Source organism: Pistacia vera, unplaced genomic scaffold, assembly GCF_008641045.1.
Source record: "Pistacia vera cultivar Batoury unplaced genomic scaffold, PisVer_v2 Contig59, whole genome shotgun sequence".
Taxonomy (NCBI): domain Eukaryota; kingdom Viridiplantae; phylum Streptophyta; class Magnoliopsida; order Sapindales; family Anacardiaceae; genus Pistacia; species Pistacia vera.
The window spans coordinates 665,112-691,924 of NW_022196434.1; the positions used below are offsets into that span (position 1 = coordinate 665,112).

At 34.9% G+C, this 26,813-nt stretch overlaps 3 protein-coding genes and 1 non-coding gene across 6 annotated transcripts; 2 read left to right on the plus strand and 2 right to left on the minus strand.

Moving 5' to 3' along the window:
- The first annotated feature begins 2,799 nt into the window (after positions 1 to 2,799).
- On the plus strand, positions 2,800 to 8,250 carry LOC116109729 (probable phospholipid-transporting ATPase 4). 2 transcript variants are annotated; one of them, XM_031395964.1, is made up of 10 exons: positions 2,800 to 4,721; positions 4,831 to 4,941; positions 5,147 to 5,423; positions 5,508 to 5,596; positions 5,720 to 5,807; positions 5,881 to 6,117; positions 6,267 to 6,392; positions 6,803 to 6,901; positions 7,049 to 7,240; positions 7,318 to 8,250. In XM_031395964.1, the coding sequence occupies exons 1-10, from the start codon at positions 2,938 to 2,940 to the stop codon at positions 7,999 to 8,001; spliced, it is 3,687 nt and encodes a 1,228-aa protein (XP_031251824.1). In that variant the 5' UTR covers positions 2,800 to 2,937; the 3' UTR covers positions 8,002 to 8,250. The 2 variants fall into 2 exon arrangements, with proteins under 2 accessions (XP_031251824.1, XP_031251825.1); XM_031395965.1 differs by having other exon boundaries at positions 5,908 to 6,117.
- Positions 8,251 to 12,302: 4,052 nt separating this feature from the next.
- Positions 12,303 to 16,915, plus strand: LOC116109780 (casein kinase 1-like protein 2). Its single transcript, XM_031396001.1, is given in 15 exon segments — positions 12,303 to 12,618; positions 12,621 to 12,668; positions 12,767 to 12,807; positions 13,496 to 13,565; positions 13,682 to 13,830; positions 13,919 to 14,014; positions 14,099 to 14,169; positions 14,657 to 14,718; positions 14,801 to 14,864; positions 14,950 to 15,034; positions 15,125 to 15,251; positions 15,338 to 15,420; positions 15,518 to 15,581; positions 15,941 to 16,083; positions 16,250 to 16,915. Coding segments are annotated over 15 exon segments (1,431 nt in total). The 5' UTR covers positions 12,303 to 12,590; the 3' UTR covers positions 16,550 to 16,915.
- A 4,703-nt stretch (positions 16,916 to 21,618) lies between these two features.
- On the minus strand, positions 21,619 to 25,098 carry LOC116109786 (eukaryotic initiation factor 4A-8). 2 transcript variants are annotated; one of them, XM_031396008.1, is made up of 5 exons: positions 24,940 to 25,098; positions 23,496 to 23,565; positions 23,244 to 23,350; positions 22,640 to 23,070; positions 21,619 to 22,539 (listed from the first exon to the last, which is right to left on the minus strand). In XM_031396008.1, exons 2-5 carry the CDS (start codon positions 23,561 to 23,563, stop codon positions 21,904 to 21,906), a joined length of 1,242 nt encoding a protein of 413 aa, XP_031251868.1. In that variant the 5' UTR covers positions 23,564 to 23,565; positions 24,940 to 25,098; the 3' UTR covers positions 21,619 to 21,903. The 2 variants fall into 2 exon arrangements, with proteins under 2 accessions (XP_031251868.1, XP_031251869.1); XM_031396009.1 differs by having other exon boundaries at positions 24,924 to 25,070.
- LOC116109866 lies at positions 23,846 to 23,944 on the minus strand. The gene has a single exon (XR_004124810.1). It is a non-coding gene; the product is annotated as a small nucleolar RNA snoR98 (small nucleolar RNA).
- Positions 25,099 to 26,813: the final 1,715 nt, after the last annotated feature.

A 26,813-nucleotide genomic window follows, 5' to 3' on the forward strand; every position in this document is an offset into this window, starting at 1 on the left:
GTGGTAATGATTTATTATTAAAATGAAAAATTAAATTAGATTTATTATATTGGATTAAAATGATATTTTATAACACAAATCTAACTATCTATATACATGATTTTAATAAATTTATATCAAGACATAATAGTTAAAGAATTATTTACATTTTCTATTTTATAATTAATTTATTCTTATATTAATAAATTTTGAAATTATCAAGGGTTATAAATTTTCCATTGGAAAAAGTGTTCAACTTTGTAAAAGAAATTATTTTGATGCTTTATTATTATTATTATTATTATTTCTAAAAGCACCCAATTTTAAATTTAAAACCTCAAATTCCAAAAAAAAAAAAAGTAGAAATTGGGTATTTTCTTGGAACTTCTCCTCATTTTACTAAATGGAAAGTGTTTTAAATTGTCCTAGGTTCGATTCCCATTGGGTGTAAAAGTAATACATTTGCTCATAATTTACCGCTACAGCAAAATGTTATTGTGAAATAGATTCTCTTGAGAATTAGTTAAAATACACGTAAACTAATCCAGACACCTTAGTTATTAAAAAAAAAAAAAAAGTGTTTTAAACCCTTAAATCATACTGATGAGAGACTTAATTTCTCAAATAAAAAACTCGAGATTATTAATCAGAAGGGTTATTAGCAGTTTTCAGTTTTGTTTTCGAACTTGTTTCCGTTTTCAATGAGTTCTCGATAAAGTTATTCGTAAAACGATAAGAACCCTTTTTCCAAATACAAGTATTATTTCAACTAAAAATGAATGACTATCCTTTTCAATGAGTTTTTATTTAAATATATAGTTTTTACTTTTTAGTCTTTGATAATTCATTTTCATCATACATTAACACCATCCATTGTGGACTCAATCTTAAGAGCACATGGAGATGGAGTTGCGGCTGCCTAATTTCCTAAAGACTTGAAGACAAAAACAAGATTTCATTGACCTTACAAAGATGCACTTCCATGAATGAATCAACATTCAACAATTCCTATTTTTTTTATGTTTTCATTTCATATGGATGGTAGTGGGAGACCTCACCCACTTTTATTTTTTTATTTTTTGTTTAAAAAAAAAAAAAAAATTCTATCATCAGCCGTCAACCGTTTGATTTGATCAGTTTTTGTTGATGGTTGTGTTGTCAATCAAGAATATTGATTACTTGTTGTAAGCGTAATATTATTGTTTATCTTGCTTAAAACAGTTTTTTGGTTGAAAATTTCATTAGTAATTCATATTTGACTAGTTCTTGTACATGGGTGTGAATAAAGCATTCATTACATCTCTAATCTATTATATTTTTAATCAAAGTGTCTGAAGGTATCCGAATCAACTTACGCATACTTTGACTAATCTTTAAGGGAGACTAGTATAGCAATCTACCGTCATAACCCTCCACTTAAATCAAAGATGTTCAGATGGGGAATCGAACCTGGGACTATGCACCTATCCACATTATCCTCAATACACTCTAACCATCTAAGTTACCCACGGATGGGTCTTTAGACTAAAATTTGAACATAAATTTAGTTGCTGCTTGTGTACGTAGTGTTACTGTTTCTCGTTTACGCTGCGATTTAACCCTTGTTTAACTATTAATACATCTTTTTTAACCTTTGAGTCATAAAATTTTAAGCCATTAGGCCATAATTCAAGGATCGATAAGAGGGTTAATTTATACATAGTGAGTAAATAACAATTGTTACCTCTTTTCTAACCCTTGAATTATATTCCGATAAATTGTTAAACCATAATTCAGGAATGGAGAAGAAGAATAATTTATCTGCATACTATAACACTACTCTCGAATAAAACAAAGTTTTGTATTCGTATACTACTCTTTTGATACAAACGACAAACAGCTCATAAACAATACGAGGATTTATGTTATTTTTGAAATCTCGTAACCATTTTTTATTTTGTAATTAAACTTGGGGACCGTTGAGTTAAACCCCATAAAATATGAGCTAGATAATTAAAAGTTTAAGCTCATGCCACGTGGGACGAGTGGATCCCACTCCTCTCTACTTTGTCTTTTTTTTTTTAATTTATTTAAACTAATTTAGCAATTAAATGTAAAAATAAAAAACATAAATATAGGAAGAGAAGGATCCCCGGAAATTCCTGGTTTGGTTTGGTTTTGTTTTCCAGTAGGAGAGAGAAATTGTGTAAAACCCCTGTCCTTTCTCTCTGTCCCTTTCCAAAACAAAAACAATTAAGAAAGAAACTAATTAAAAAAGAAACTATCTTTGGTTGAAATTTCGTAACTTTTCTTGATCTACAATTCACCAGTTTCAATTCTGTCACTTTTCGCCAAATGCGTATTTTTTCTTTTGTGGTTTGGCGATAGAACCACCCCTGCAAATTTCTTCAGGTACCCCTTTTGGCCTTTCTTTTTCAATGTTTTTGTGTTGAATGTTGAGGTGGGTATGAGTTTTTATGAATTTGAGGCTTGTAGGATGAATAATCTGGAGCTGTAATGGTGATTTTTTGTTCATTTTGAGCTGCACATTGTTTCATTTTGTTGATTTTTTTATGTTTATGAAGAATGGGCAATTGGGTTTGTGATTTCAGCTCTTAAGTTTTGGTTTAATGGTTCTTTGGATGGTATTATCAATGTGGGTTTGTTAAATCTTGCTTTCTTTTAAAATTCTCAAATCTTGTTGGTATAAATTTTCATTCAATTTAGCTATGGTGGGTGCTTTATGTGAGGTTATGATATTGATATGTTTTCTTGTTATGTTATATTATTGTGGGCTGCAATTTTTCAAAGTCAATGATGTTTGTGATATGGTTATTGTTCAGGCCTGAGAAGAAGGAATTGTGGTCCTGGGGCACCTTTAGAATTAATACAGAAGGCAAGATTTGGAGTTTTTTTTTTTTAATGGTTGTGTGACTGTTGTAATTTTTCCTTTCATTTTGAGCTTAAATTCTCTGAGACATGGCACGAGGTAGGATAAGGGCAAGGCTCAGGCTGAGCCAGCTCTATACATTCGCATGCCTCAGGCCTGCACTGGATGAAGTTGAGGGGTCAGTAGCTCCAGGGCATACGCGACTTGTATATTGCAACCAACCTCGTATGCACCGGAAAAAACCTTTGAACTATCGGGCTAATTATATATCAACCACAAAGTATAATTTTTTCTCATTCTTTCCTAAAGCACTCTTTGAGCAATTTAATCGAGTTGCCAATATTTACTTCCTTATTGCTGCACTTCTTTCCCTGACACCACTCTCCCCATTCACCCCTGTAAGTATGCTTCTTCCGTTGGCCATTGTTGTTGGGGTTAGCATGGCAAAAGAAGCTTTAGAAGATTGGCGTAGGTTTATGCAAGATAAAGAGGTTAATGCTCGGAAAGTATGTATTCATAAAGGGGATGGTGTTTTTGGCTATAGGCCCTGGGAGAAGATTCGAGTTGGGGATGTGGTGAAAGTGGAGAAGAATCAATTTTTTCCAGCTGATTTGCTCTTCTTGTCTTCAAGTTATGAGGATGGGATTTGCTATGTGGAGACTATGAACTTAGATGGTGAGACAAACTTGAAGGTCAAGAGATCTTTGGAGGCTACTTCATCTTTGGATGATGATGATAGTTTCAAGAATTTTTCCGGAACCATAAGATGTGAAGACCCAAACCCCAGTCTTTACACCTTTGTTGGTAATATTGAATATGATCGCCAGGTTTATGCTATTGATCCTAGTCAGATCCTCCTTAGAGACTCCAAACTCAGGAATACAACTTTTGTTTATGGGGTGGTGGTATTCACGGGTCATGATAGTAAAGTCATGCAGAATTCAACAACCTCTCCTTCAAAAAGGAGCAGAATAGAGAAACAGATGGACAAGATAATATTTATCCTTTTTGCTATTCTTCTGACAATATCAGTGATGAGTTCGATAGGCTTTGCTGTGAAGATGAAGTTCCAAGTACCAGACTGGTGGTACTTAAAACCCAATGATACTGATGCTTACTTTAATCCTAGCAAGCCCCTCCTGCCTGGGCTTGCTCATCTGGTCACTGCTCTCATTCTTTATGGGTATTTAATACCAATCTCGCTCTATCTTTCAATTGAGGTTGTGAAGTTTTTGCAAGCAATTTTCATTAACCAAGATATACATATGTATGATGAAGAAAGTGGGATTCCTTCTCAAGCACGGACATCAAATCTTAATGAGGAATTGGGTCAGGTAGATACTATCCTCTCTGATAAAACTGGGACTTTGACCTGCAACCAGATGGATTTTCTTAAGTGTTCCATTGCTGGTACTGCATATGGTGTGCGTTCTAGTGAAGTTGAACTTGCTTGCGCAAAACAGATGGCTATGGACCTTGAGGATGAGAATGAAGACATCTTAAGTGTTCCAAAGCATAAAAATATTACATCAGAAATTGAACTGGAGACCGTCATCACTTCTAAAGATGAAAAAGAACGTAAACGTGTCATAAAGGGCTTTAGCTTTGAGGACAGCCGCCTCATGGAAGGAAACTGGTTACGAGAACCTAATGTAGGTGTCATTTCGTTGTTTTTCCGTATTTTAGCGGTTTGTCACACTGCTATTCCTGAGCTGAATGAAGAGACTGGCGATGTCACATACGAAGCAGAGTCACCCGACGAAGGGGCTTTTCTTGTTGCTGCTAGGGAGTTTGGTTTTGAGTTTTGTAAAAGAACTCAATCCAGTGTGTTTATCCGTGAAATATATCATTCTTCAGGACAGCCAACTCAAAGGTGAGGATATAAATGAATAATTTTCCATGTGTAGCTCTTTTTCCAATTTTTTATTTCATTTGAATTTTTAGTGCCGTAGCATCTTAATTGTCTTTTGGGAATCTTGCAGAGAGTACAAAATTCTCAATTTGTTGGATTTCACTAGCAAAAGAAAGCGGATGAGTGTAATTGTTCGGGATGAGGATGGGCAGATTATTCTCTTCTGCAAAGGCGCTGACAGGTTATCCTCACAACTTTTTTTAGATTTGGCTTCCTGTTAGAGGCCTTGAATGTCGATATGACTTCCATCTACTGTTTGGGGGCTGTTACTGGTTTCATTTGAGTTTTATAAATGGCAAATGGTCAATATTAGCTATAATTTTCGAACTTTTGCAATCGTCTCGTTGTATCCCACCATGCATGAGTTCTTTGCTTGGAATATGCAGCATTATTTTTGATCGGCTATCAAAGAATGGAAGAATGTATGAGGAAGTTACTACTAGGCACTTGAATGAATATGGAGAAGCTGGGTTGCGTACATTGGCACTTGCTTACAGAAAGCTTGATGAGTCTGAGTATACTTCTTGGAACAATGAGTTTCTAAAAGCCAAAACTTCTATTGCGGCTGACAGAGAAATTATGCTTGAGCGGATTTCAGATATGATGGAAAAGGATCTGATCCTTGTTGGTGCTACTGCTGTGGAGGACAAATTGCAAAAAGGGGTAAACATAATCATTGTCGTAGAGCTATATTTATATATTTTTCTCTTGATCTACTTCAGCTTGATTTGTCTGTGCTTTCTTTAGGTGCCCCAGTGCATAGATAAACTTGCACAAGCTGGTCTCAAGATCTGGGTTTTGACAGGAGACAAGATGGAAACTGCAATCAACATAGGGTTTGTATCTATATTAAATTAGAAGGCTCTTCTTAACACATATTACTTAAAAGTTGTAACCCCAAACAAGAATTATTTTTGCTTGTCAAACCAACATCCTGAAAATTTTCTTGCATGATGCAGATTTGCCTGCAGTTTGCTTCGACAAGGCATGAAGCAGATCTGTATAACAGCACTGAACTCTGATGCAATAGCCCAAGATGCCAAACAGGTATATATATGTATAACTTTGAAATGAGTATGGGTTTTATTTTCCAGAAAAAATTTATTCCATTTCATGTTAGACTCTCTTGTCTTTTGCTTCCAATCAGGTTATTAAAGAGAACATTTTGAATCAAATCACTAATGCCTCGCAAATGATCAAGCTAGAAAAAGACCCACATGCTGCGTTTGCGTTAATAATTGATGGAAAAACACTAACCTATGCTTTGGAGGATGACTTGAAGCTTCATTTCTTGGGACTAGCAGTTGATTGTGCATCTGTTATATGCTGTCGTGTCTCTCCCAAGCAGAAGGCACTGGTACTATTTTCTCAGCAGTTACTTCACTCTTGCAACATTTTCCTTTCTGCATTTCAAGTATCATTCCGTGGCATTCCTACAAATGATCCATACCAATATGCATTCTTTTGTTAGGTCATGTACCATTTTTTTTCAATTTTTGAATCCAGGTAACAAGGTTAGTTAAAGAAGGAACTGGAAAAACGACCTTAGCAGTTGGTGATGGTGCCAATGACGTTGGAATGATTCAAGAAGCTGACATTGGTGTTGGCATCAGTGGGGTGGAAGGTATGCAGGTAGGCAACACATCCATCTGGCTCTTTTAAGTATGACAGATTTATAAAACAGTGTAAATTTTCTCATTTTATTTTTGAACTCAGCCTTTCATAGAATGGGAATACCGTCTGTTTCTAGTGCAGAATATCTTTCCAAGTATGTTTATTATCAGTAATGTCCACAGTTTGGGACCGGCGGAAATTTATTGTTGGGTGGCTGGAATACATCATGCTTCTCTTGCTTTGTTCTAGCTATTTTTGTGTCTGGATGTGTTACATTTTGGAAAGGAATATCAAACCTGATTATTTCTTCCCATTTGAATGATGTACTTGATTGTTTCTATTTTATCTTATGATGACAATAGGGCTCTTATGACATATCTTATATCTGAATTACGATATGAAGCCTTTGAACTTGTAACTATTTGCAGGCTGTGATGGCTAGTGACTTCTCTATTGCCCAATTTCGATTTTTGGAAAGACTTCTGGTTGTCCATGGACACTGGTGCTACAAGAGGATAGCTCAGATGGTAATAATCAACATTTCCCAACTTAATATCTTCTTTTCACGCATTTTTTCCGCATACTGGCTGCATGCACAATTAGATGTTTTTATATACATGAATGTTATTTATCTGTGATTCAACCTCATTTTAACTGTGATGTTTTTCCGTCAGATTTGCTATTTCTTCTACAAAAATATAGCATTTGGTCTCACTCTCTTCTACTTTGAGGCATTTGCTGGCTTTTCTGGGCAATCAGTGTACGATGACTGGTATATGCTATCCTTCAATGTCGTTCTTACTGCACTGCCAGTCATTTCATTGGGAGTTTTTGAACAAGATGTTTCTTCTGAGATCTGTTTACAGGTTTGTGGCACTTATAAGATTTTGCTAGCAAATCCTTTTCTGTAGTAGCTATTTTATAATATTTACTTGTTCTGCAGTTCCCTGCATTGTATCAGCAAGGACCCAAAAATTTGTTTTTCGACTGGGTTAGGATATTTGGTTGGATTGGCAATGGTGTCTATGCCTCTCTCATCATTTTCATCCTCAATATTATCATTTTCTACGACCAAGCTTTCTGTCCGGAAGGCCAGACTGCTGACATGGCTGTTGTTGGTGCAACAATGTTCACTTGTATAATCTGGGTCGTCAATGTTCAGATTGCACTTACTATCAGCCACTTCACATGGATTCAACACTTGTTTATCTGGGGCAGCATAGCTACTTGGTATTTGTTTCTCTTACTTTATGGCATGGCATCTCCCACCATTTCTGGGAATTCTTACCAAATTCTAGTTGAAGCTCTTGCTCCCGCGCCAATCTTCTGGACAACCACCTTACTGGTAACTGTCACATGTAATATCGTTTACTTCACCCACGTATCTTTCCAAAGATGTATTAAACCCATGGATCATCATGTTATCCAAGAAATCAAGTACTATAAGAAGGACGTGGAGGATCGACACATGTGGACCAGAGAACGGTCCAAGGCAAGACAAGAAACCAAGATCGGTTTCACAGCAAGAGTAGAGGCTAAGATGAGGCACTTAAGAGTGAAGTTGCATAGGAAGACCTCAACTTTGGCTGAAAAACCTGTAGCAACCCCATTAAATGAAAGTCCATGATTTTTCTCAGTTTTCTTTTGGAAAATTTTTTAGGTTTCCGGCCATCTACAGTTTTGCCCCCTTGGCCCTTCTCCGATTCATTTCTTGATATAATTTTTTTTTTCCCTTTTTTATCCGCTTAGATGGGGTTGGTTTGTTGAAGATCATCCATTCAATCATTCATTACACAAAACAGCCTTGGGTCTCTCTTGTATTTGTATGTACACTATTGCTAATGTCTGATGAGATAGTTTACAGATTTGTGAAGAAGAAGATAGTTGAAAATCTACATTCTATTAAATATCCTGTGAAAGGTCAAAACAACCCATGTATAATTTTTGCTTCAATCATCATCTATGACTTGGGCTCCGTTTGGTTCACAATTTTGTGGTTTTGGGAAAAGTTTTTTGAAAAAAGTTAAAAAAAAAAGTTGAATTGGGCGGGTATTACGATGTAAGATTTACAAATTGATAAGATACCCCTTATGTTTGTTTTTTTATAAAACACCCCTTATAATAAAATATTAAAAGTTAACAAAAACACTCCCAATCCACCCTCAAATACGAACAGCCGGTCACCACCGTCGGAGGGTGGCCGGAGTCGCCGTAACAAAAATATTAAAAATATTTAGGGGTATTTAATTGAATTAACAAATTTAGGGGATTTAAAAAATGTTGAATAAAGTTGAATAATATTGTGAGTTTTTTGGTATTTTACTGTTTAACTTTTTTTGGAATACTAAAAGTAGTATTCCCAAAATCCAACCAAACGACGTTTTGAATTGAAAGTTCTCATCTACCGAATGTTAAGCAGCAGAAACCCTTCCAACCACACATTTCAAACTAATTTAAGTCACTTTCAGTCCAATTTTGAATGGTTTTTGTTGTTTGCTTGTTGTTTTTCTTTGGTTTTGGTCATATAAACAGACGATTCTAATAGTGTGTAACCCAACCACTTAAAGCTGATTATATGCTCCTCTGGTCCACAGCCAACCAATGAAACCATTTGCTTGTATTTAGATCAAGATTTGGATTACACTAAACCATTTGCTAGATAAGGGATGCATGTTTATCTGATCAATCACGAAGGGGCCTGCATACCATGAATACTTAGGTATAAAAATGATTGTCTTGGTTGTATGCCCATAATAAAATATTCTTCAAACTTTGGTGAGTTTTTCAAGACAGAATTATCCACATTACGAGTGTGTGCATTAATGATACTCATGTATCTAAATGATTCTATCTTGGGTGATCGGGTCGGTACCCGCCCTTTTCCAAGAAACCAAATAGAATGGTCGTTCTTGGAATTTGGAACTGGAACTTGCCGATTTCGTTTCATCACAGTTGAAACCGAAACTTGACAAAAAGTTCCGGTTTTGGTACTCGAGATACCCCTTATTATTACAAAAATGCAAATATACCCTTTAAAATTTACAAATACCACTCCAATAGTTTATAAAAATTATAAATAACACCCGAGTAACCGTGTTCCACCCGGTACCTAGACCTCAATTATGGTTCCATTTCCCAATTTCAATTCTAGTACCTAAGTGGTGGAACCAAAACCGAAACCGCACAATGCCGTTCCACCAATTTTGGAACCGGAGCCGACCCTTTCCATGCCGATTTCAAGTAGGAACTGGAACCAAAACCTGAGTACCTGCCAGTTCTGGTTATAATCGGTTTTCTTGCTCACCCTTAGTTATATGTACATACATCCACAAATACTAACGTTTAAAATGATTCTAACTAAGTCATATGTATGTCCATCATTTGAATGAAAGTATTTTTCAAACTTTAAAGGATTCCTCTTGTTTTTGCCCTAGAAGAGAAAGTGGACAAAAGGCTCAGTTTGTTTAACTTTCTCACCATATCTTATTCCACTATTCTATCCTTAAAATGAAAAATGTTTTTGTTTTAATATTCTTCAAAATTCAATCCTATTGTATTCAACTTAAAACATTAAATAATTACTTTTCACAAAAAACTTTATAAATTACAAAAACATTATCACCCACCCAAGCCACTATCACCCACCAGCAACCACTGTTGCCATCGTTGGCGTTAGAACAACGCACAGCTGGTTAGATTTGGCTGATCATCGGCGATCTTACCTTTTTCGACCGTTGACGAGACCAGTTTTCTGGAGATCCACGATGAATCTAGTCGAAAAGGTAAGATCGACGCACACTAGCCAGATATGGCTGTTCATTGCCATTCTGATGTGACGGCCACCATTCGCGGTGGTGGTCGGTTACGAAAGTCGATTGGGTGAGTGGGGATGTTTTTTTTAATTTATAAACTTTTTTTTTTTTTTTGGGCTTTAGCTAAATTAAAAATGTGGGGGTTAAAGTAATCTAAATATTTTCAAAAAAGTTTTCAATAATGTACCAAACATTCTCAAAACTTATCCTAATATGTAATCATAATAGGATTTTACAAATCCAAAAGTACACCAAACGCATTCTAAACTTTAGGAAACAACTAGAATTTACCTCTTACTTTCACATGTATGATCATTGTCAATAACTTATATTTCCATTTGAAGCTCTTTCACACATACTCAAAAGTTTGTGATTTGTGGGACACAAATTTGAAGTTACCTTTATCCTTATCAAAGAATATAGAGCCAAGACTAGTGAATTATGAAGAAATTTCTCAAAACAACCTTGATTTTTAAGCCTTCAACAAGTACAAATCAAACAATCAATTTATTATTAATTAATTAAATCTTTATATCACAAAGTTTAATGTAGTGGGTTACATAAAATGCCTTGACAAGGGGTAGAAATCAAAGTATGCTTATAGTGACCCCATATGACCACTAAACTGGTACCACCACCACCATCAAGTTCCCAAAGTGGCATAAAGACTTTTTTTTTTTCTTTTTTTGGGTATAGTAATTGGTCACCTTTTAGTCAACTTGAACTCAAACCAGAGGCACTTCAAGTATGCGCCCCTCTATCCATCCCGTCACAAGTGGTGATTCATAAAGACATTATTTAATGACACCAACTAACAAATCAATATTGAGAGTAGGTTTGCGACTCGGCTTGGCTCGACTCGTTAATACTCGAACTCGGCTAGATTATAATCGAGCCGAGCCGGCTCGAATTTATTCGAAGTAACCGAGCCGAGTTCGAGTCTACCCCGACTCGGCTCGATTCGGCTCTCGAGCCAATAGTGCTCGTTTAGGGTTTTTTCTGTGCATAATACAAGTTTTTGGGTTTTTTTTAATTTGACATATAAAGACTAAAAGGTTTAAAAAATCAAAAATTAACCCTTAACCAAATAATCCCAATTAACCCAAAATCAAATTGCGTAAATTCATTATCCCCCAAATCAAGAACCCTAAAACAAAAACCCCAAAAATAATTTCCTAATTATCACACCAAGCCACCCACAAACACAGGAACCATTGGAGATTCAACTTCCAGAAGTTTGAGTTCTATGCCGTTTTGATGATAATTTTGATAGACATTTGTGTACTTTTTTTTTTTTTTTTTTTTATCTTGGTTGTAAATTTTTTGTGTAATAGTTGTTTATGTTGATTTGGATGTGATTTATGTTGATTTAGCAAATTTATCTAAAATTTGATCTGATTGTGTAAACAAGATCTACAGCTTATATTAAAAAATGGCCAAACGAGCCGTAATCGAGCCAATTCGAGCTTGCGTTAAACGAGCCGAGTCACCAGCCGGCTCGTTTATAAACGAGCCGAGTCGCGAGCCGAATTTTCCCGACTTGGTTGTCTCGTGACTCGACTCGAACTCGTCTAATGCTTAACCATGCTAGGCTCATTTAGGGTGATACTCAGCTCGACTTAGCTTGTTTACACCCCTAATTGAGAGAATACTTTTGGTTATGAGAATCTCATGTGTTTGTTTAAAAAAAAAAATTAATTCTCTATAAACAGATCTTGATAATGTCAAATTGTTAGACCATATGCTATTTAATTACTTCTATCCCTCGAGCATATTTCAATTCCATCTATCTTGTCAATACACTCTCTCCTCTATGATGCTCATTCAAGTTCAATAGAAATATGGAAACCTTTTATAACATATAATGTAACATATTTTGGACATGTTTCGAAACTTACTCAGATGAATAGAATGATATTACCGCAACCCGTAACACAGTATTTATATAGTTGATAACAATATAATTACATTTAATAATGGTCTTAATGCAAGAGTTGGATAAAAACCCCATAGAATATATCAAAACTGCGTCGTTTTGAAACAAAGACAAACAGAGACCCTCGGGCTTCGATGGATCAAAGCGAAAGCCCACAAATCAAATACCTACAAAATGCATCAAACCAATCAACAACCATGCTTCCCATTCCTCTTTCTCTCTCTCTAAGATCTAGAGAGAGAAAGTTCCAACTTTATTTCCACCCATGTCCACGAAGTTGCTAACCCCCGTCATGAGCGGAGGAGTTTCAAAGTTGGCGACCAAATTGATCACAATCAGGCTTGTTTTTTTCGACGGTTTGTTTTTACAGGGAGCGCTTTTGTGATATTTTTGTATCTGGGTGAGTTTTAATTCTCACGGTTTAGGTTCTCTTTTGGCGGGTTTAAAATTAGGTTCTGAGTTCTGATTATGGAGCCACGAGTTGGGAATAAGTTTCGGTTGGGAGAAAGATCGGTAGCGGTTCTTTTGGGAGATCTATCTGGGTTCGTTTTCTGATTACCTGCACTTTGTTTTAATCTTTTAATTGGTTTCTTTTTTGTGATCTGGGTTTTTTCGTTTTTTTTTTTTTTTTTTTTTTTGGGCAGGTACTAATAGTCAGACTAATGAAGAAGTTGCAATTAAGCTTGTGAGTGTGTTTAAATTGTGTGTTTTGTTAAAATTTTATTTGATATTGATTGGTTGGCTTTAGTTTTGGCTAAAGTTCCATTTTGTGTTTATGATTATTGTGGTTTTTAATTTTATGGGTATTAGTTTTTTGTGTGGAATATTGATTGTTACTGATTTTCGGACTTGGTATGTGTAATTGAGTGAGTGAGTGAGAGAGAGGAAGAGAGCGAGAGAATGAGAGAGTTTTGATGAATGATTGCATTGAGAAAATTCAACCCTTTTTAGAAATTGTGGATAAAATGTTCTTTGAAGGCAAAGTATATAAGTTTTTGTGTGTTTATACAGCTTTGAAGGTGTGTAAATGAGAGGACCTTGGCTGTCTCCTTTTGATTCTCATTTTTCTTGCTTTAGCATGGATATTTCTAATGTTTCTGGAATTCCTGAATGTCATGGTGACTCGATTGGTTTTATTATCTTTTATCTTTGGGTTTAAATGTTGAAGATTTTGCTCATCAAAGGAATGGATTGATGCAATTTGCTTCTTGCAAATTTTTAGTGCATGAAATTTTGTCAATATGTTAGTAGTTCTCTCCATTGTATCTTGTTGTCTTTCAGAATTTATTAATTATTGTGGTTTGTATTGTTTCTTTCTTTGATGGTACTACCAGTACTTAGCACAAAATTTCTGACAATGTTTCCATTACTAGGAAAATATCAAGACAAAGCATCCTCAGCTACAGTATGAATCAAAGTTGTATAAAATACTACAAGGAGGAAGTAATGGCCTTGTCTTTTATGTTGATTATATTTCCTTTTATTTATGTTAAAGTTGCATCCTTTACTGATAATTTATTTGAATTTGTTTTGTTGTGTGCTCTTTCCATAATTGGTAGCTGGAATTCCAAATGTGAAATGGTTTGGTGTTGAAGGAGACTATAATGTCCTTGTGATGGATTTATTGGGGCCAAGCCTCGAAGATTTATTTAACTTCTGCAGTAGGAAGCTGTCTCTCAAAACTGTTCTCATGCTTGCAGATCAAATGGTATGATGCATTTATTTAGTATTCATATTATTCTGGTATATTTACCTTCCAATTTCATATGGTCTGACAATTATTGTATTTGTGTCAGATCAATCGGGTTGAATTTGTTCATTCCAAATCATTTCTGCATCGAGATATTAAGCCTGACAATTTCCTCATGGGTTTGGGGAGACGTGCAAATCAGGTTTTGCTATAAAACTAGTTTTCATAATTATGTGCGCTTTCATGTCCTATTTCGATCCCTTATTTGATTTTTACTTTCATATAGGTTTATATCATTGACTTTGGTCTGGCTAAGAGGTATAGAGACACTGCAACGCATCAGCATATTCCTTACAGGTTAGTCTTCAAACCAATTAGCAGAATACCTCTTTTTATTTTTATGGTTAAAGGGTTTCCTTTTTACTGGTTTCAATCAGAGTTAAACATTTAGATTTATGCACCTATTTTATACTTTGATTTTACATTTCCCATCTCTGATTTATTTTTCTTTTACTTTGATGGTATGGTTTCTGCCGCTGTTTTCTGTAAGTGATGGTCATAGTTCCTTTTTAGGCTTCTTAATTTGATGTAATATTTGTAAATGTTGTTGGTGCAATCTAAGTTATTCTGGACTTTGGTTTAACATAAGTCTAACCTTGTTGAAAGGATGTCAAAGGGACACTTGGAATTTTATATGAATTGAAAGTATTTAGAAAAAGCAATGGGATGTACCCTGGTGGTTAAGCTCCAAGTTACTATAATTCAATCTTCTGTGTGTTTATTATTTAAACAGCGGTTTAAATTATGTTTCTTTTCTAAACCTGACATCTTGTGTGAATTACAGAGAAAATAAGAATTTGACGGGAACTGCAAGATATGCAAGCATGAACACTCACCTTGGCATTGGTATGCCTATAGAATCCCATTTTCCTTTCCACCTTTGTTTTTTATGTCAAATCAATTAATTATCAGGTCTGTGTGTTCACAGAGCAAAGTCGCAGGGATGATTTAGAATCACTTGGATATGTTCTGATGTATTTTTTAAGAGGAAGGTGAATATTCTTCACATATTAATCATCTCAAAATTTTCATCTTTTCCGTAGTATTTTGATTGGTTATGAACCCATCTCCTTGTAGTCTTCCATGGCAGGGATTGAAAGCTGGCACTAAGAAGCAGAAGTATGAGAAGATCAGTGAGAAGAAAGTATCAACTTCTATTGAGGTAATTTTGTGTCTCAGGATCCCATTTTGATTCCAAGTTTATATTTTTAGCTTTCAAAGCTGATTAGAAAGCTCACTGCTTCCTCTTTAGGCCTTATGTCGAGGTTATCCTACAGAATTCGCATCCTACTTCCACTACTGCCGGTCACTGCGATTTGATGATAAACCAGACTATCCTTATTTGAAGAGAATCTTTCGTGACCTTTTTATTCGTGAAGGTTTGAATTTCACTATTTGCTTTGTTGTTAGAATCTCTCTGATAAATAAATGGTTTTACCTTTCCACTGTGTATGGTTTTCTTCAGGTTTCCAGTTTGATTATGTATTTGATTGGACGATTTTGAAGTATCAACAATCACAGATTGCCAATCCTCCTGCTCGTGCTGTTGTAAGTTGGCGTAGGGCAAGGTTTATATTTTTTCTTGAACTTCTAGCCCCTTGATTGATAATCAATTAACTTATTATTTTTTATTAAATTTTTTAAGGGACCTGGGGCTGGACCAAGCTCTGGCATGCCTCTTGGTGCTGGCAACGTTGATAGGCAAGCAGGTAGTGCTATTTCTTCCTTTCTTCCTTCTAATTTTTGCCTACTACATTGATCAGAAGTATATTTTTAGATAATACTTTCTCTGTATCTTTTGCACATCAACCTTCATAGTGTCTTCCCTTGGACAATGCAGTGCAAATTACCTGTCTACCTTCAACCTGCGTGTTATTTTCTATTTTGAATGATATCATGTATTTTCTTATTGGATTATGGAGTAACTTGTTCCATACATGCTTGTCACTTTCCCTTGAACCATCTGTGTTTTCTATGTATGATAATGTTGAGGTGGCAATATGACATTGTATATGGAAGTGTTTAACACAATTGAGCCCCCTTATATACCAATAAATCTATATTACAGGTGGGGAAGAAATTAGACATACTGGTTGGTCTGTATCAGATCCCGCTCGCAGGAGGAACTCTGGACCACTAGTGAATTCTGCAAACTTATCAAAACAAAAAGGTCCAGTTACAAATGATCCTGCTCATTCTAAAGATGCTATGGTAAGTAATTCTGATACTAAAACTTCTTTTCCCATACTTCTAACTCTTGTTGGCTTGTTTCAGTGCTAGAATTATGAATAGTTTATGTTGCGTATGCTTATACAATGGTTTTTCATTCTTATTCTATTTAAGTTGCTTGACTATTTTCGTGCTTGGACTGGTTCAGGCATCCAGTTATAGTTTCTTGAGGTCAGGTGGATCATCAAGGAGGGCTGCATTCTCTAGTCGTGATGCAATTAGTCGTGATGCAACTGCATTTGTAAATGAAGCTGACCCTCGCATCACAGATGCCAACCCAGGAGCATTTCAAAAGATTTCTAGTGGGCAAAGAAGCTCACCTGTTGTATCATCAGAAAACCGTCACACAAGTTCCGGCAGAAACACTTCAAACATACGGAACTTTGAGTCCACTCTTAGAGGCATCGAGAGCCTGAATTTCAATAAGGATGAGAGGGTACACTATTAGCAGATACACTCACAAAATCTTACCCATTGTAAATTTTAAAACGGTATAGTTTGTCACGAAATATGGCGTGGCATATGTGTTGCTTGTGGAATTTGTTTAAGGAAGTCAAAAGTTGAAATGTGCAGGATGGGAATTGGCACTGTTTTAAGTACTCAATAAAGAACAAGATCATCCAAGTGGAATCCCTGGGCAAAATGCTCGTCTAAGTACCCAGTTTAAAGGCTTCCATCAAATTACAGTTTGAGTTGTATGACATGTTATCACTACTTATTCTTGTGTTAAATTTCATTATGCATGTGTCAAATCACAAAAACAATATTTGTGGAAATTTTCTGTTGGGGAAAGGCTCGAACCTTATGTTTGTAATTGTTTCGGTGTATATATTATATTTTTAATTTTTGCTTTGTTCAAGATGACAAAACCTGGAGATTTCCTGTCAGAAAGTGGTTGTTGCTGTTTTATATAAATTGAGTTAAATGTCAAATGTGGTGACATTTGCATAAGCTACCAGTCAAGCAAATTTGGCATCTTGTTCAGTCTGACTGCCTCAAAGCTATTTCTCTTAAATGCCATTAAAGATTGGTATTGAGCCACACTACATGACTACATGAGTACTCCACTATACACTGCTGATTGATCAAGATTCAAGACATCACAAGAGGTTATAAAGGTAATTGTCAAAATTATGCCCATTTAGTACAAAATCTTTACAAATGACAGATGTACCACCTGTGGTTAAGTTTATTATAATCAATCTTCTAAACTTGAGATTTCAATAGGAGACTAGCAGTTACACACTAGGGCTTGCCTAAATGGCGAGGCTTGTGGTTTGTCCCCACAAGGGTTGGGGTTTAAATTAGGGGTGTTCAAAAAAATACAAAAACCGAACCGAACCAGTTCTCTAGCTATCCGAAAAATTGGTTCGGTTTTAGTTCAAAGAAATAAAAAAATAAATTTTCCGATTAAGTTACCGGTTTACGAGAATATGAGAATCAGTTAACCAAAACTGGTTTATTATAAAAATAATATAAAATTAAAAAAAAATTGATTTATTATAAAAATATTAAACTAAAAAAATAGATAAAATATTAAATTAAAACCGGTTCAAAACTGGTTAACCGATTTTTCTCTTAACCGGTTCGGTTTTAGTTCAAGAAAATCGATTATCCGAAAAACCAGTTCGGTTCACAAAATCGATTAACCGATTTTCCTGAACTAAAACCGAACCGGTTAAGGGAAAAATCGGTTAGCCGGTTTTGAATACCCTTAGTTTGAATATGATCAAAGACTATTGTTTCTAGTTTAAAACTGGGATTTGTCAAAGATAACCAGCAAATTGTGTACTTTCAGAAAGCAAAACAGAAGTTAACAAGCCCTGTTGCTTCTGTATTCTGGCAAGATTGACAAACCAATGCATTGATCTCACTTTGGTGCCCATTGTTTGCATAAAATCCATTTTGGTTTCCATGTTTCAGAAATTCAGGTAATGACTGGAAAAATGAACTGAGATTTGCCATTTTCTGGTTACTGTTAAATTTGACAACCAAAATATTCTTATTCTGAGTCCAGAAACTGATAGGTTACTTTACTTCTACTGCTAGTTTGTGAAGCTGATTCTTTTGATTTCAACTGGCTGCAATCCCAATAAAAAACTCTAAAATCAATCAATCACATATCCATGGTTAGAAAGTCAAAGAAACAGCTCTGAAACCTTCAAGATACTCAAAGAGTCAAATCATCTTCTCCTTCACAAATATTCTTTCCATTTTGGGGATCAATGTAGCCACTTAATCACCATAACCAGATTCTGGATATAAACAAACCATAGCACATAAATTTACTATAGATCTTCAAGCATAACATATATTAATTAGGCAAATTTCATTACATTTAATTATCTCTTCAGATCTTAAAAGAACAAACACAATCTCACAACTATAAACCTTAACATTGAGATTGAACATAATTCAGACAAAATAAAAAATCGAAATGAAAAAAATAAAAAATACCCTTTTGAGTTAGGTCATTGCAAGCCATGGACAACTTGGCTATAAGTGTTCTTGATCCACTTCAAGCTCTTCCTGAAAGACCCTTTCATTTTGCCTTCAACTGTATAGACCTTATAGGTGGCAACCCTTTTCTTCCTTTGAAGCTCAGGATCATTAAAGCTCCAGCTTTTTGAAGAAGAAGAAGATCCAAAAGTGCTTTTGCTTTTCTTGATCTTAATCTCCTTATTGTTGTTATCATAATTATTGTTAGAAGTATAATTGGCACTGTAACTTCTCAAGTCTTGCATGCTTGCTGGTACTGTTTTGCCTCCTCCATAGAAGCCTCCCATCTTGCATGATTTGGATCTAAAATCCTCCATTGATTCCCACAAAAAAAAAAAAAAAGATGATGGAAAAGCTTCAAGTATGAAAGATGGAGTCTAGAGGAAGAAGAAAGATGAAATTTTGATGAGGAATTTGGATTTGCTTTTGCTTTGTATTGTGGTGTTGTTGTGTTATTTATTATTGTAAAAAAAAAAATGAACCCTTTTCTTTTTGTTTTCTTCTAAATTTTATTTGGTATACAAGTTGATGTAAAAGAAGGTGTCTTTAAGTCTTTTTAACTATTCTAAGCCTACTTTTTCTTCTTCTTTAATGGAGATTTTGACATTTTCAACTTCACTCTGTGTGGAACAGTTTGCAATGCATGAGGCTTTCCTGCAATCTTTCAATAGTCTCATGTGGGCTCTTGCCACGTGGCATTGGTACATTTGACAGTTGCAACTCATAACCAAACAAATAGGTTTAGCCTTGACCTGAGTGTGTTTTTAGGGTATGAAAAAAAAAATTGGATTATTCTAAACCACAATTATTTGTTAAAATCCTAGGATTAATTCGACAACCTTATCCAATATTTCATATCGGAAGTAACATTACCTTTCTTACAATAATAGAAAACTTCTTGTCTTGTTCTAAGCCACTTTCATATACTGTAGTATGTTGCCTTTGTGGACTTTGGGTTCAATTCATATAGAAGGTAGTATGAGTTTTTTGCTCAAGTTGTGGGGGGATGATCTTTGACTATGAGTTTATAATGGTGGGTCCAATCTACCATGCTCAAGTATAACATTATGCGATTTGACAATTTATGGTCCTATAGTTAGTTACACATAGTTATTTTTCATTACATCCAACAACTCTAGAGTGATCGAGTAATCGAATAGGAATTTTTGTTTGTATTATTCAAGAGATTCTGACTCTTAAGTTTGATTTCTCTCAGTCCCTAATCCATAATATGGATGGTCAATAGAGAATTATCTGACCGTCAACTTTAGGATTTCGTGGGATTACTTAATATATACGTAAACTGGCTAGGACACCCTCTGTTAAAAAAGAAAAAGAAAAATTATATTACGTTATAGAAAACTAACATCAAACTCTTATGATAACTTTTGGATCAAGATTTCAGAGGTTGATTCTGCCTTAATCTTGAGGATTATAATTAGAGGGATAATATCATCTTGTTGTAAGATAATATATTCTTGTTAGGAGTTTTATTATCATGTGGAAAAAGATTATCGAGGTTAACCCTTCGACCAACATTCAAGGTTAAACGTGGTTGACAATCTCAAATGTTATTTTCAAAGGACATTTTACCATTTCAAACATATCCAAAACTTGAGAAAAACAAGAAAAATAGAAGAAAATTAAAAGATATGGTTCACATTGTAAATACTTTTCACCTTTCTTTTTCTTTCTTCTCTCAATTATAAAAAATAAATCAATAAAACTCATAAAGTCCTGCATTATCAAATGGAAAAAGTCCGTAAGTCCATATCATTCATTTTGTATACAAATAAATGTACTTATTTATGTCTATATTTTTTTCTCTTTCATCTATTCTAACTTTACGACTTCCCCATGAAGATGCTTTGACCTTGTTCAAGGTTTGGCTACAGCTTGCCCATTTATTACAGGTGAAACATGGAGACATGGCTGGATCACAACCTTTGCAGAGCCGAGCACGCGACCATCAATTACAAAACTTAGGTTGGTTTTATTATCATCATCTAATACGCAAGTCGTTTTCCAGTCTTGAAGCAATAGCAAGCATCGGATTGACTATACGGTCTCAATCCGATGACTCTCAATAATAGGTAATGTTACCAAACCCGACACTTCAGAAGTCTTTAGTTCGTTTCGGCCAAATCCCCCAAGTAACCACACTTATTAGTGCTTATGAAAACTCAAACTCAGAAACCCATGTTAAACCCCTTTGCTCTTTTATCATCAAACCACCCAATGGTAGTTAAAGGACATAAGGTTATCGTTGTTCAAATGGTTTATGCTTAAAGATATTCCTAATGGACCTCTCAAGCTCATGGCATGTTTCACAAAGTTTACAAGCATCAGCCAGCATAACTAAACTGCCCCACCCCAGTTGGGATCAACTAATATGACTAGTCATTGATCTATGAATTGACCAGAAAAGCATAAAATACACAAGCTCCCACATGGGGTTTGAATATACGATCCTCAGTTTCCAGTATTCAAAAACATATTGAAGTTTTTGAGGGTTGTGCTATCCATTAATGGGAACATGCTAAGATTAAGCAACTATTTACCTGCCAGGCTGCCACCATGACACCCCATTTGAACAGATGAAATGAAACAAAAACAGGAAAGAGAAAGGGCATAAATGGTTCTCATTTGAAGATTTGAAAGCACTAATGCCATCAACCACAATGCCCATTAGATCCAAAGAAAAGATAACATGATAGGCTTCTACAACTAAACAACTAAAAGCAAACTGTGCAGCTTTCCAATCCAGGGTGTTTTTTCAATTTACAAAAAGAAATCCTTGAGCATCTTATTGTCAAACGTAGTAGAATATATATCTCAAGTTTCCCAAATACTAATAATGTAATATCATATTAGCAGTACACTTCGAACATACATAATCAAAATATCAAATAATCCACATTATATTTTCCAGTCAATTTTTTGGTACCTCCTTGAGGGAGCCTGAAACTTAACCAGCAAATATTTTGAGACCAAACCAAATCAGAAAACGAGCTTAGATGACTAAGAATAGAAATATAATTAATAAGGGCATAAAATACAAAGACCTACTGCAACAAAACTTGGAATAATATAAACCGACCAGAGTGCAACTTGGCAATCTTCATCTTGCAAATGTGCATCACCCCATCTGATTAAATGGTCAGATATATTTGAGAACAACATTAACTTGAGACACTAGACGGAAAAAGGAAGCAAAAAAGAAAAACAAGAAGTTAAACAGTACTTGCAAAATCAGAGAAACTCCTCCTCGGCCTCAACAAACTTACAAAAAAAAGAACCTCATCAAAGGAGATCAGCAACATTTGATGGCAGCTCCTCAATGACCACATTATAGAATTTCTGGATATCAAAAAGCATTCTATCGTCATCCTTTGTCACAAAGTTAATGGCAACACCTTTTCTTCCAAAACGACCACTTCGTCCAATACGATGAAGGTAGTTCTCTGGTTGAGTCGGCAGATCATAGTTTATGACAAGGGAGACTTGCTGCACATCGATACCACGAGCCAAGAGATCAGTGGTGATGAGAACACGAGAAGAGCCAGAGCGGAATTCCCGCATAATGATATCACGAGTGTTCTGTTCCATGTCTCCATGGGTAGCAGAAACTGTGTGGTCACGGCTTCTCATCTTGTCAGTAAGCCAGTCGACCTTGCGCCGGGTATTCACAAAGATGACACTCTGAGTGATGGCCAAAGTCTCATACAGATCACAGAGTGTCTCAAGTTTCCACTCTTCCTTCTCAACATTGACATAAAACTGCTTGATACCCTCAAGGGTGAGCTCATCACGTTTAACCAAGATTCTCACAGGCTTGTTCATGAACTTCCTTGTAATTTCGAGTGCTTCTGGAGGCATTGTGGCGGAAAAAACCCCAACCTGAACTTTTGAGGGTAGCAACTGGAAGATATCGTAGATCTGAAAAGCAAAACGCCATAATTAGAAAACATGTCATCAAACCACATTAAGGTTTTAAATACTAAATAACCAACATGAAGCAAAATATACAAGTATAAACCTGATCTTTAAAACCACGGGAAAGCATCTCATCAGCCTCATCAAGTACAAACATCTTAATATAATCTGGGCGAAGAGACTGCCTACGCAGCATATCAAACACACGACCCGGAGTTCCAACAACAACATGTACACCAGCTTGAAGAATGCGTTGATCCTCACGGACACTTGTCCCACCAACACAAGCATGAACCTTAACACCAAGATAATCACCCAGGGCTCGCATGACCTTTTCAATCTGTTGAGCAAGTTCCCTAGTAGGTGCCAAAACCAAAGCCTGACATTGGACGAGACCATAATCAAGTTGCTGCAAAATGCCAGAGCAGAAAGTAGCTGTCTTTCCAGTTCCAGACTGAGCCTGCTGAATCACATCAAGCCCTTTGCAGAATGGAACAATTCCCCTCTGCTGAATTGCAGAAGGCTTCTCAAAACCTTCAAACAAAAATATGATCAAAATTTAGTTTCTGATTCATAATAACTTGTAAAATAACTCATTATTTACAACCTATTGTAATACTTAATGATGTGCAATTACATAGGGGAACACGACTAATTTAGGAAAAAAAGAGAGAGATCTGAAAGTAGTTAAGCTCCTTTATACCTACCATAAGCATAGATACCCCTCAAAAGGTTTTCCTGCAATCCCATTGCATCAAAACTGTCATATGACTCATCAGAAGTGGTGAAGAACTCTGGTCCATCAGACTGGAGCCTAAAATAATAAAATCAATAAAACATATGTTACACCTGAGAACAAATTACGACCGATAAGTGTTGGTGAACGTCAAGTGCCACTCTTCATAGATATAATATGAAAAACAACCATAAAGCCAAAGGATAAAAAATAAGAATCTTACAACTCACTCATCTTGGTGTCATACTGACGAGCATCAAATTGAGCTCCTTCTGGTGCCAATCCTGCCATAACTGTACATAGAAAACAATAGCAAATATGAGAATAAGAAAAATAAACGCCTCTGCAAGTTGATGTACATGAAAATAAATAAATAAAAACATTCAAGACAAACATCAAGCAAGAACTTATATTATCAAAATTGATGCCAAAGAATTCATAAATTCTAATATAAGCTAGAGAAAAAGAAGTGAAGTGGATAGTTTTAAGCATTCAGTTCTCACACTTCCTCACCAAGTCACAAGAAACCTAAATCAAAACTCAAATATGATTAAAGCACTTCGTTGCGGACGACAATGTAACAGAAGAGCCAAACTTGCAAGCCAAACAAACAGGAGTACAAGCATTAAACTTCTGTTTTAGTATCTGGAGAAGATGTGCTAAGAGGCAGACAGCCATCTGATATAATCACCAGACACTGCTTTACCCACTCCTCCAAAGTTTCAAGCACTTATAACCAGCATACACAGAATTTCAGAAACAAAACAAGTAAATACATCACTTAAGCTTACCCATTTACAAATATCCGAGGAAACTAGAATCTAAAATTCACCTATTGAACTACATAAGAACATCCTTAGTACATAAAGCACATGGAAACCAACCCAACATAAACAATCATATATTTCAGGCAAACAAGCAAAAAACACAGCAATAGAGACATGCCGGTCATTGAACCATGATGAACACTCATAAACTTACCGATTGTAACTGAAGTAGCTGAACTGATTTGAAAATACAAACTAAACTTTAAGAAAATAAATTCTTTGAATATGTAGACTAGATTTTTGTAACCGATATAAGAATAGTGCGAACAGACCCCTTATATTTATACTAATGACAAAATCCTAATATCTATAGAAAACTTAATGAGAAAGGATAGAAAACTTAATGAGAAAGGAAGTATACTTTATAATATGAATCCTACTAAAACAAGACGATTGAAATAGAACATTAACTAGGATTCCCACTTCACTAAGGAAATTAAATTTATTTAATTATCGAGATATCAGCTTATATATCGCCTCCTACCAAAACAAATACATAAATAAGAACACCTGTCTAATCTTGTATCATGTCTCCCAAAATATATATAAAAGAAAATATATCAAAACCAAACAATAATACAAGCTTTGATTAGTCCCAAACAATACAAACAACGAACTAATCCGACCCCCAAAACCAAAAACTGAAACAAACCCAGAAAAAGTCAGATCAAACCCAGATCCCAAACACACAAACCCATCAAAATCAAATCAATCCACAAACAAAATACACCAAACCCACCAAAAAAAAAAAAAAATCGTTTACACATCAACACACATAAAACATATTAAAAAAACCATAAATCAGGCAGCTTTAAGAGATTTACACAAAGAAATAGTGACCTGCTAGTGTTGATGATCAATAAAGAGAAAAACTTTGAGAGTTTTAGGTGCGTTTTGAGAGCAAAAGAGAGAGCCTTTTGTTAGGGTTTCTTCCAAACTCCTCGGATCTGCGCCGTGGAGTTAAAGGGAAGGAGGCTAAGAGTAGTGTGTAAGATTTATATACCAAGCCCAAAGTGTTCTGTTATGTTTTTTTTTCTAGGTTAATGTTTGAGTTCAATTTTCCTGTGTTTTTCCCTAATTGTCCTTGCTTTTCTTGCTTTTTACCTTTTAGGCCTTGTTTTCGGGACTAAAGTAGAAAATATTCATATTTGTAGGGCTTTTTAGAAAATATACCCTAAAACTAAGACTGTGTTTTTTTTATTATTTTAACTTTTGAGTAGTATTTTTGAAAAAGTTGAGTTGGGTTATTATTACGAAGATAGGATTTGAATTTGAAAATGTGTTTGATAAAATTATGCTTAATCCCCTACATTTGTTAATTTAGTTAAACACCCCATACAATAAAAAATTTAAAATTAACAAAGACACCCCCATCCACCCATTAAATGTCGGCAGTCAGTCACCACCGTTGGACGGTGGCTAGAAGTCATCGGAATGACGCACGACCTACTGGATGTGACCGATTTGGTGTGTTTAGTTAAATTAACAAACCTAAAGGGTTAAAAAAATCTAAATATTTTGAGTTGAATATAATATGATAGATTTTAAGAATAAGGAAACAAATATGTATTTTGAATATAATAGAAATAGGATAAGGAAAAATAATAAAACAAACACACTTAAAATATTTTCCCCCATCTTGCCACATGGACCCAAATACTTTTCTATCAACATCATCGCTATTAAGTAATAACTCAAATTCGCTTCAATAGTTATATCATCGAGTGTGTCGAAAATAATAATGACTTAATTCAAGAACACTAAAGTTGAACAATGGACTATACTTTTATTTTGTGAGCCGTTTCTCATTTTCTTCTTTTTTTTTTGTCAAGCTCGTTTTGGGAGTTGAGTGAAAATTTATCATATTTAAGGGGTTTTTAAATATAACCCTAGAAATATTCTTCGGGGATCAAAACGTTTTTGTATCACCTTCTTCGCTATTAAGTAATAGGAAAATAATATAGTTACCGAAAGAAGCGCACCGAACGACGTAACACAATCATAACCGTCGATTAATATTAATCGACAGTCAAGATTATGCCACGTCATTCGGTGTATGAATTCGGTGTTCTCTTTTCGGTAACTATAGCATTACTCTTAAGTAATAACTCAATTGCATTTGATAGTCGTGTAATCGAGTGTTGAAAATAATAGAATAGAGTTAAAAATATTTTCCAAAAAATAAAAACTATCATATTAAGAAAACTATAATAATTGTATTTTAAAACGAAACAGAACTATAAAATCATATCATTAATAATATAATAACACTTCGTTTTAAACTATAATATCCACCTAACTTTAAATATATTATCTTAAATAAGAAAAAGTGTAAAGTTTATTCCATGTTTCCATAGATTTGATTGAAGGTATAGAAAGAAGAAAAAGGTGAAAAAAAAAAACATTTTTAGGTTTAGAATAACATCTCTTCCTTTAATTGTCAATTTAGTAAACCAAGTTGTCATTATAAACTTACACTCAAAATGAATATATTTTTATATACCGCAGGCACGTAGCCACATAGAGAGTTATAGGTTCAATTGAACTTATTCAATTTTTTAAAAATTTTAAAAAAATATTAATATTTTATAAATTTTATAATTTTAACCCAATTTAATTTCATATTTACCTCATAAATTATTAATTAACTGTTTTTTTATCTCTTCTCTCTTCTTCATTTCCTCTTTTTTTTTTTTTTTCTCTTATATTATATT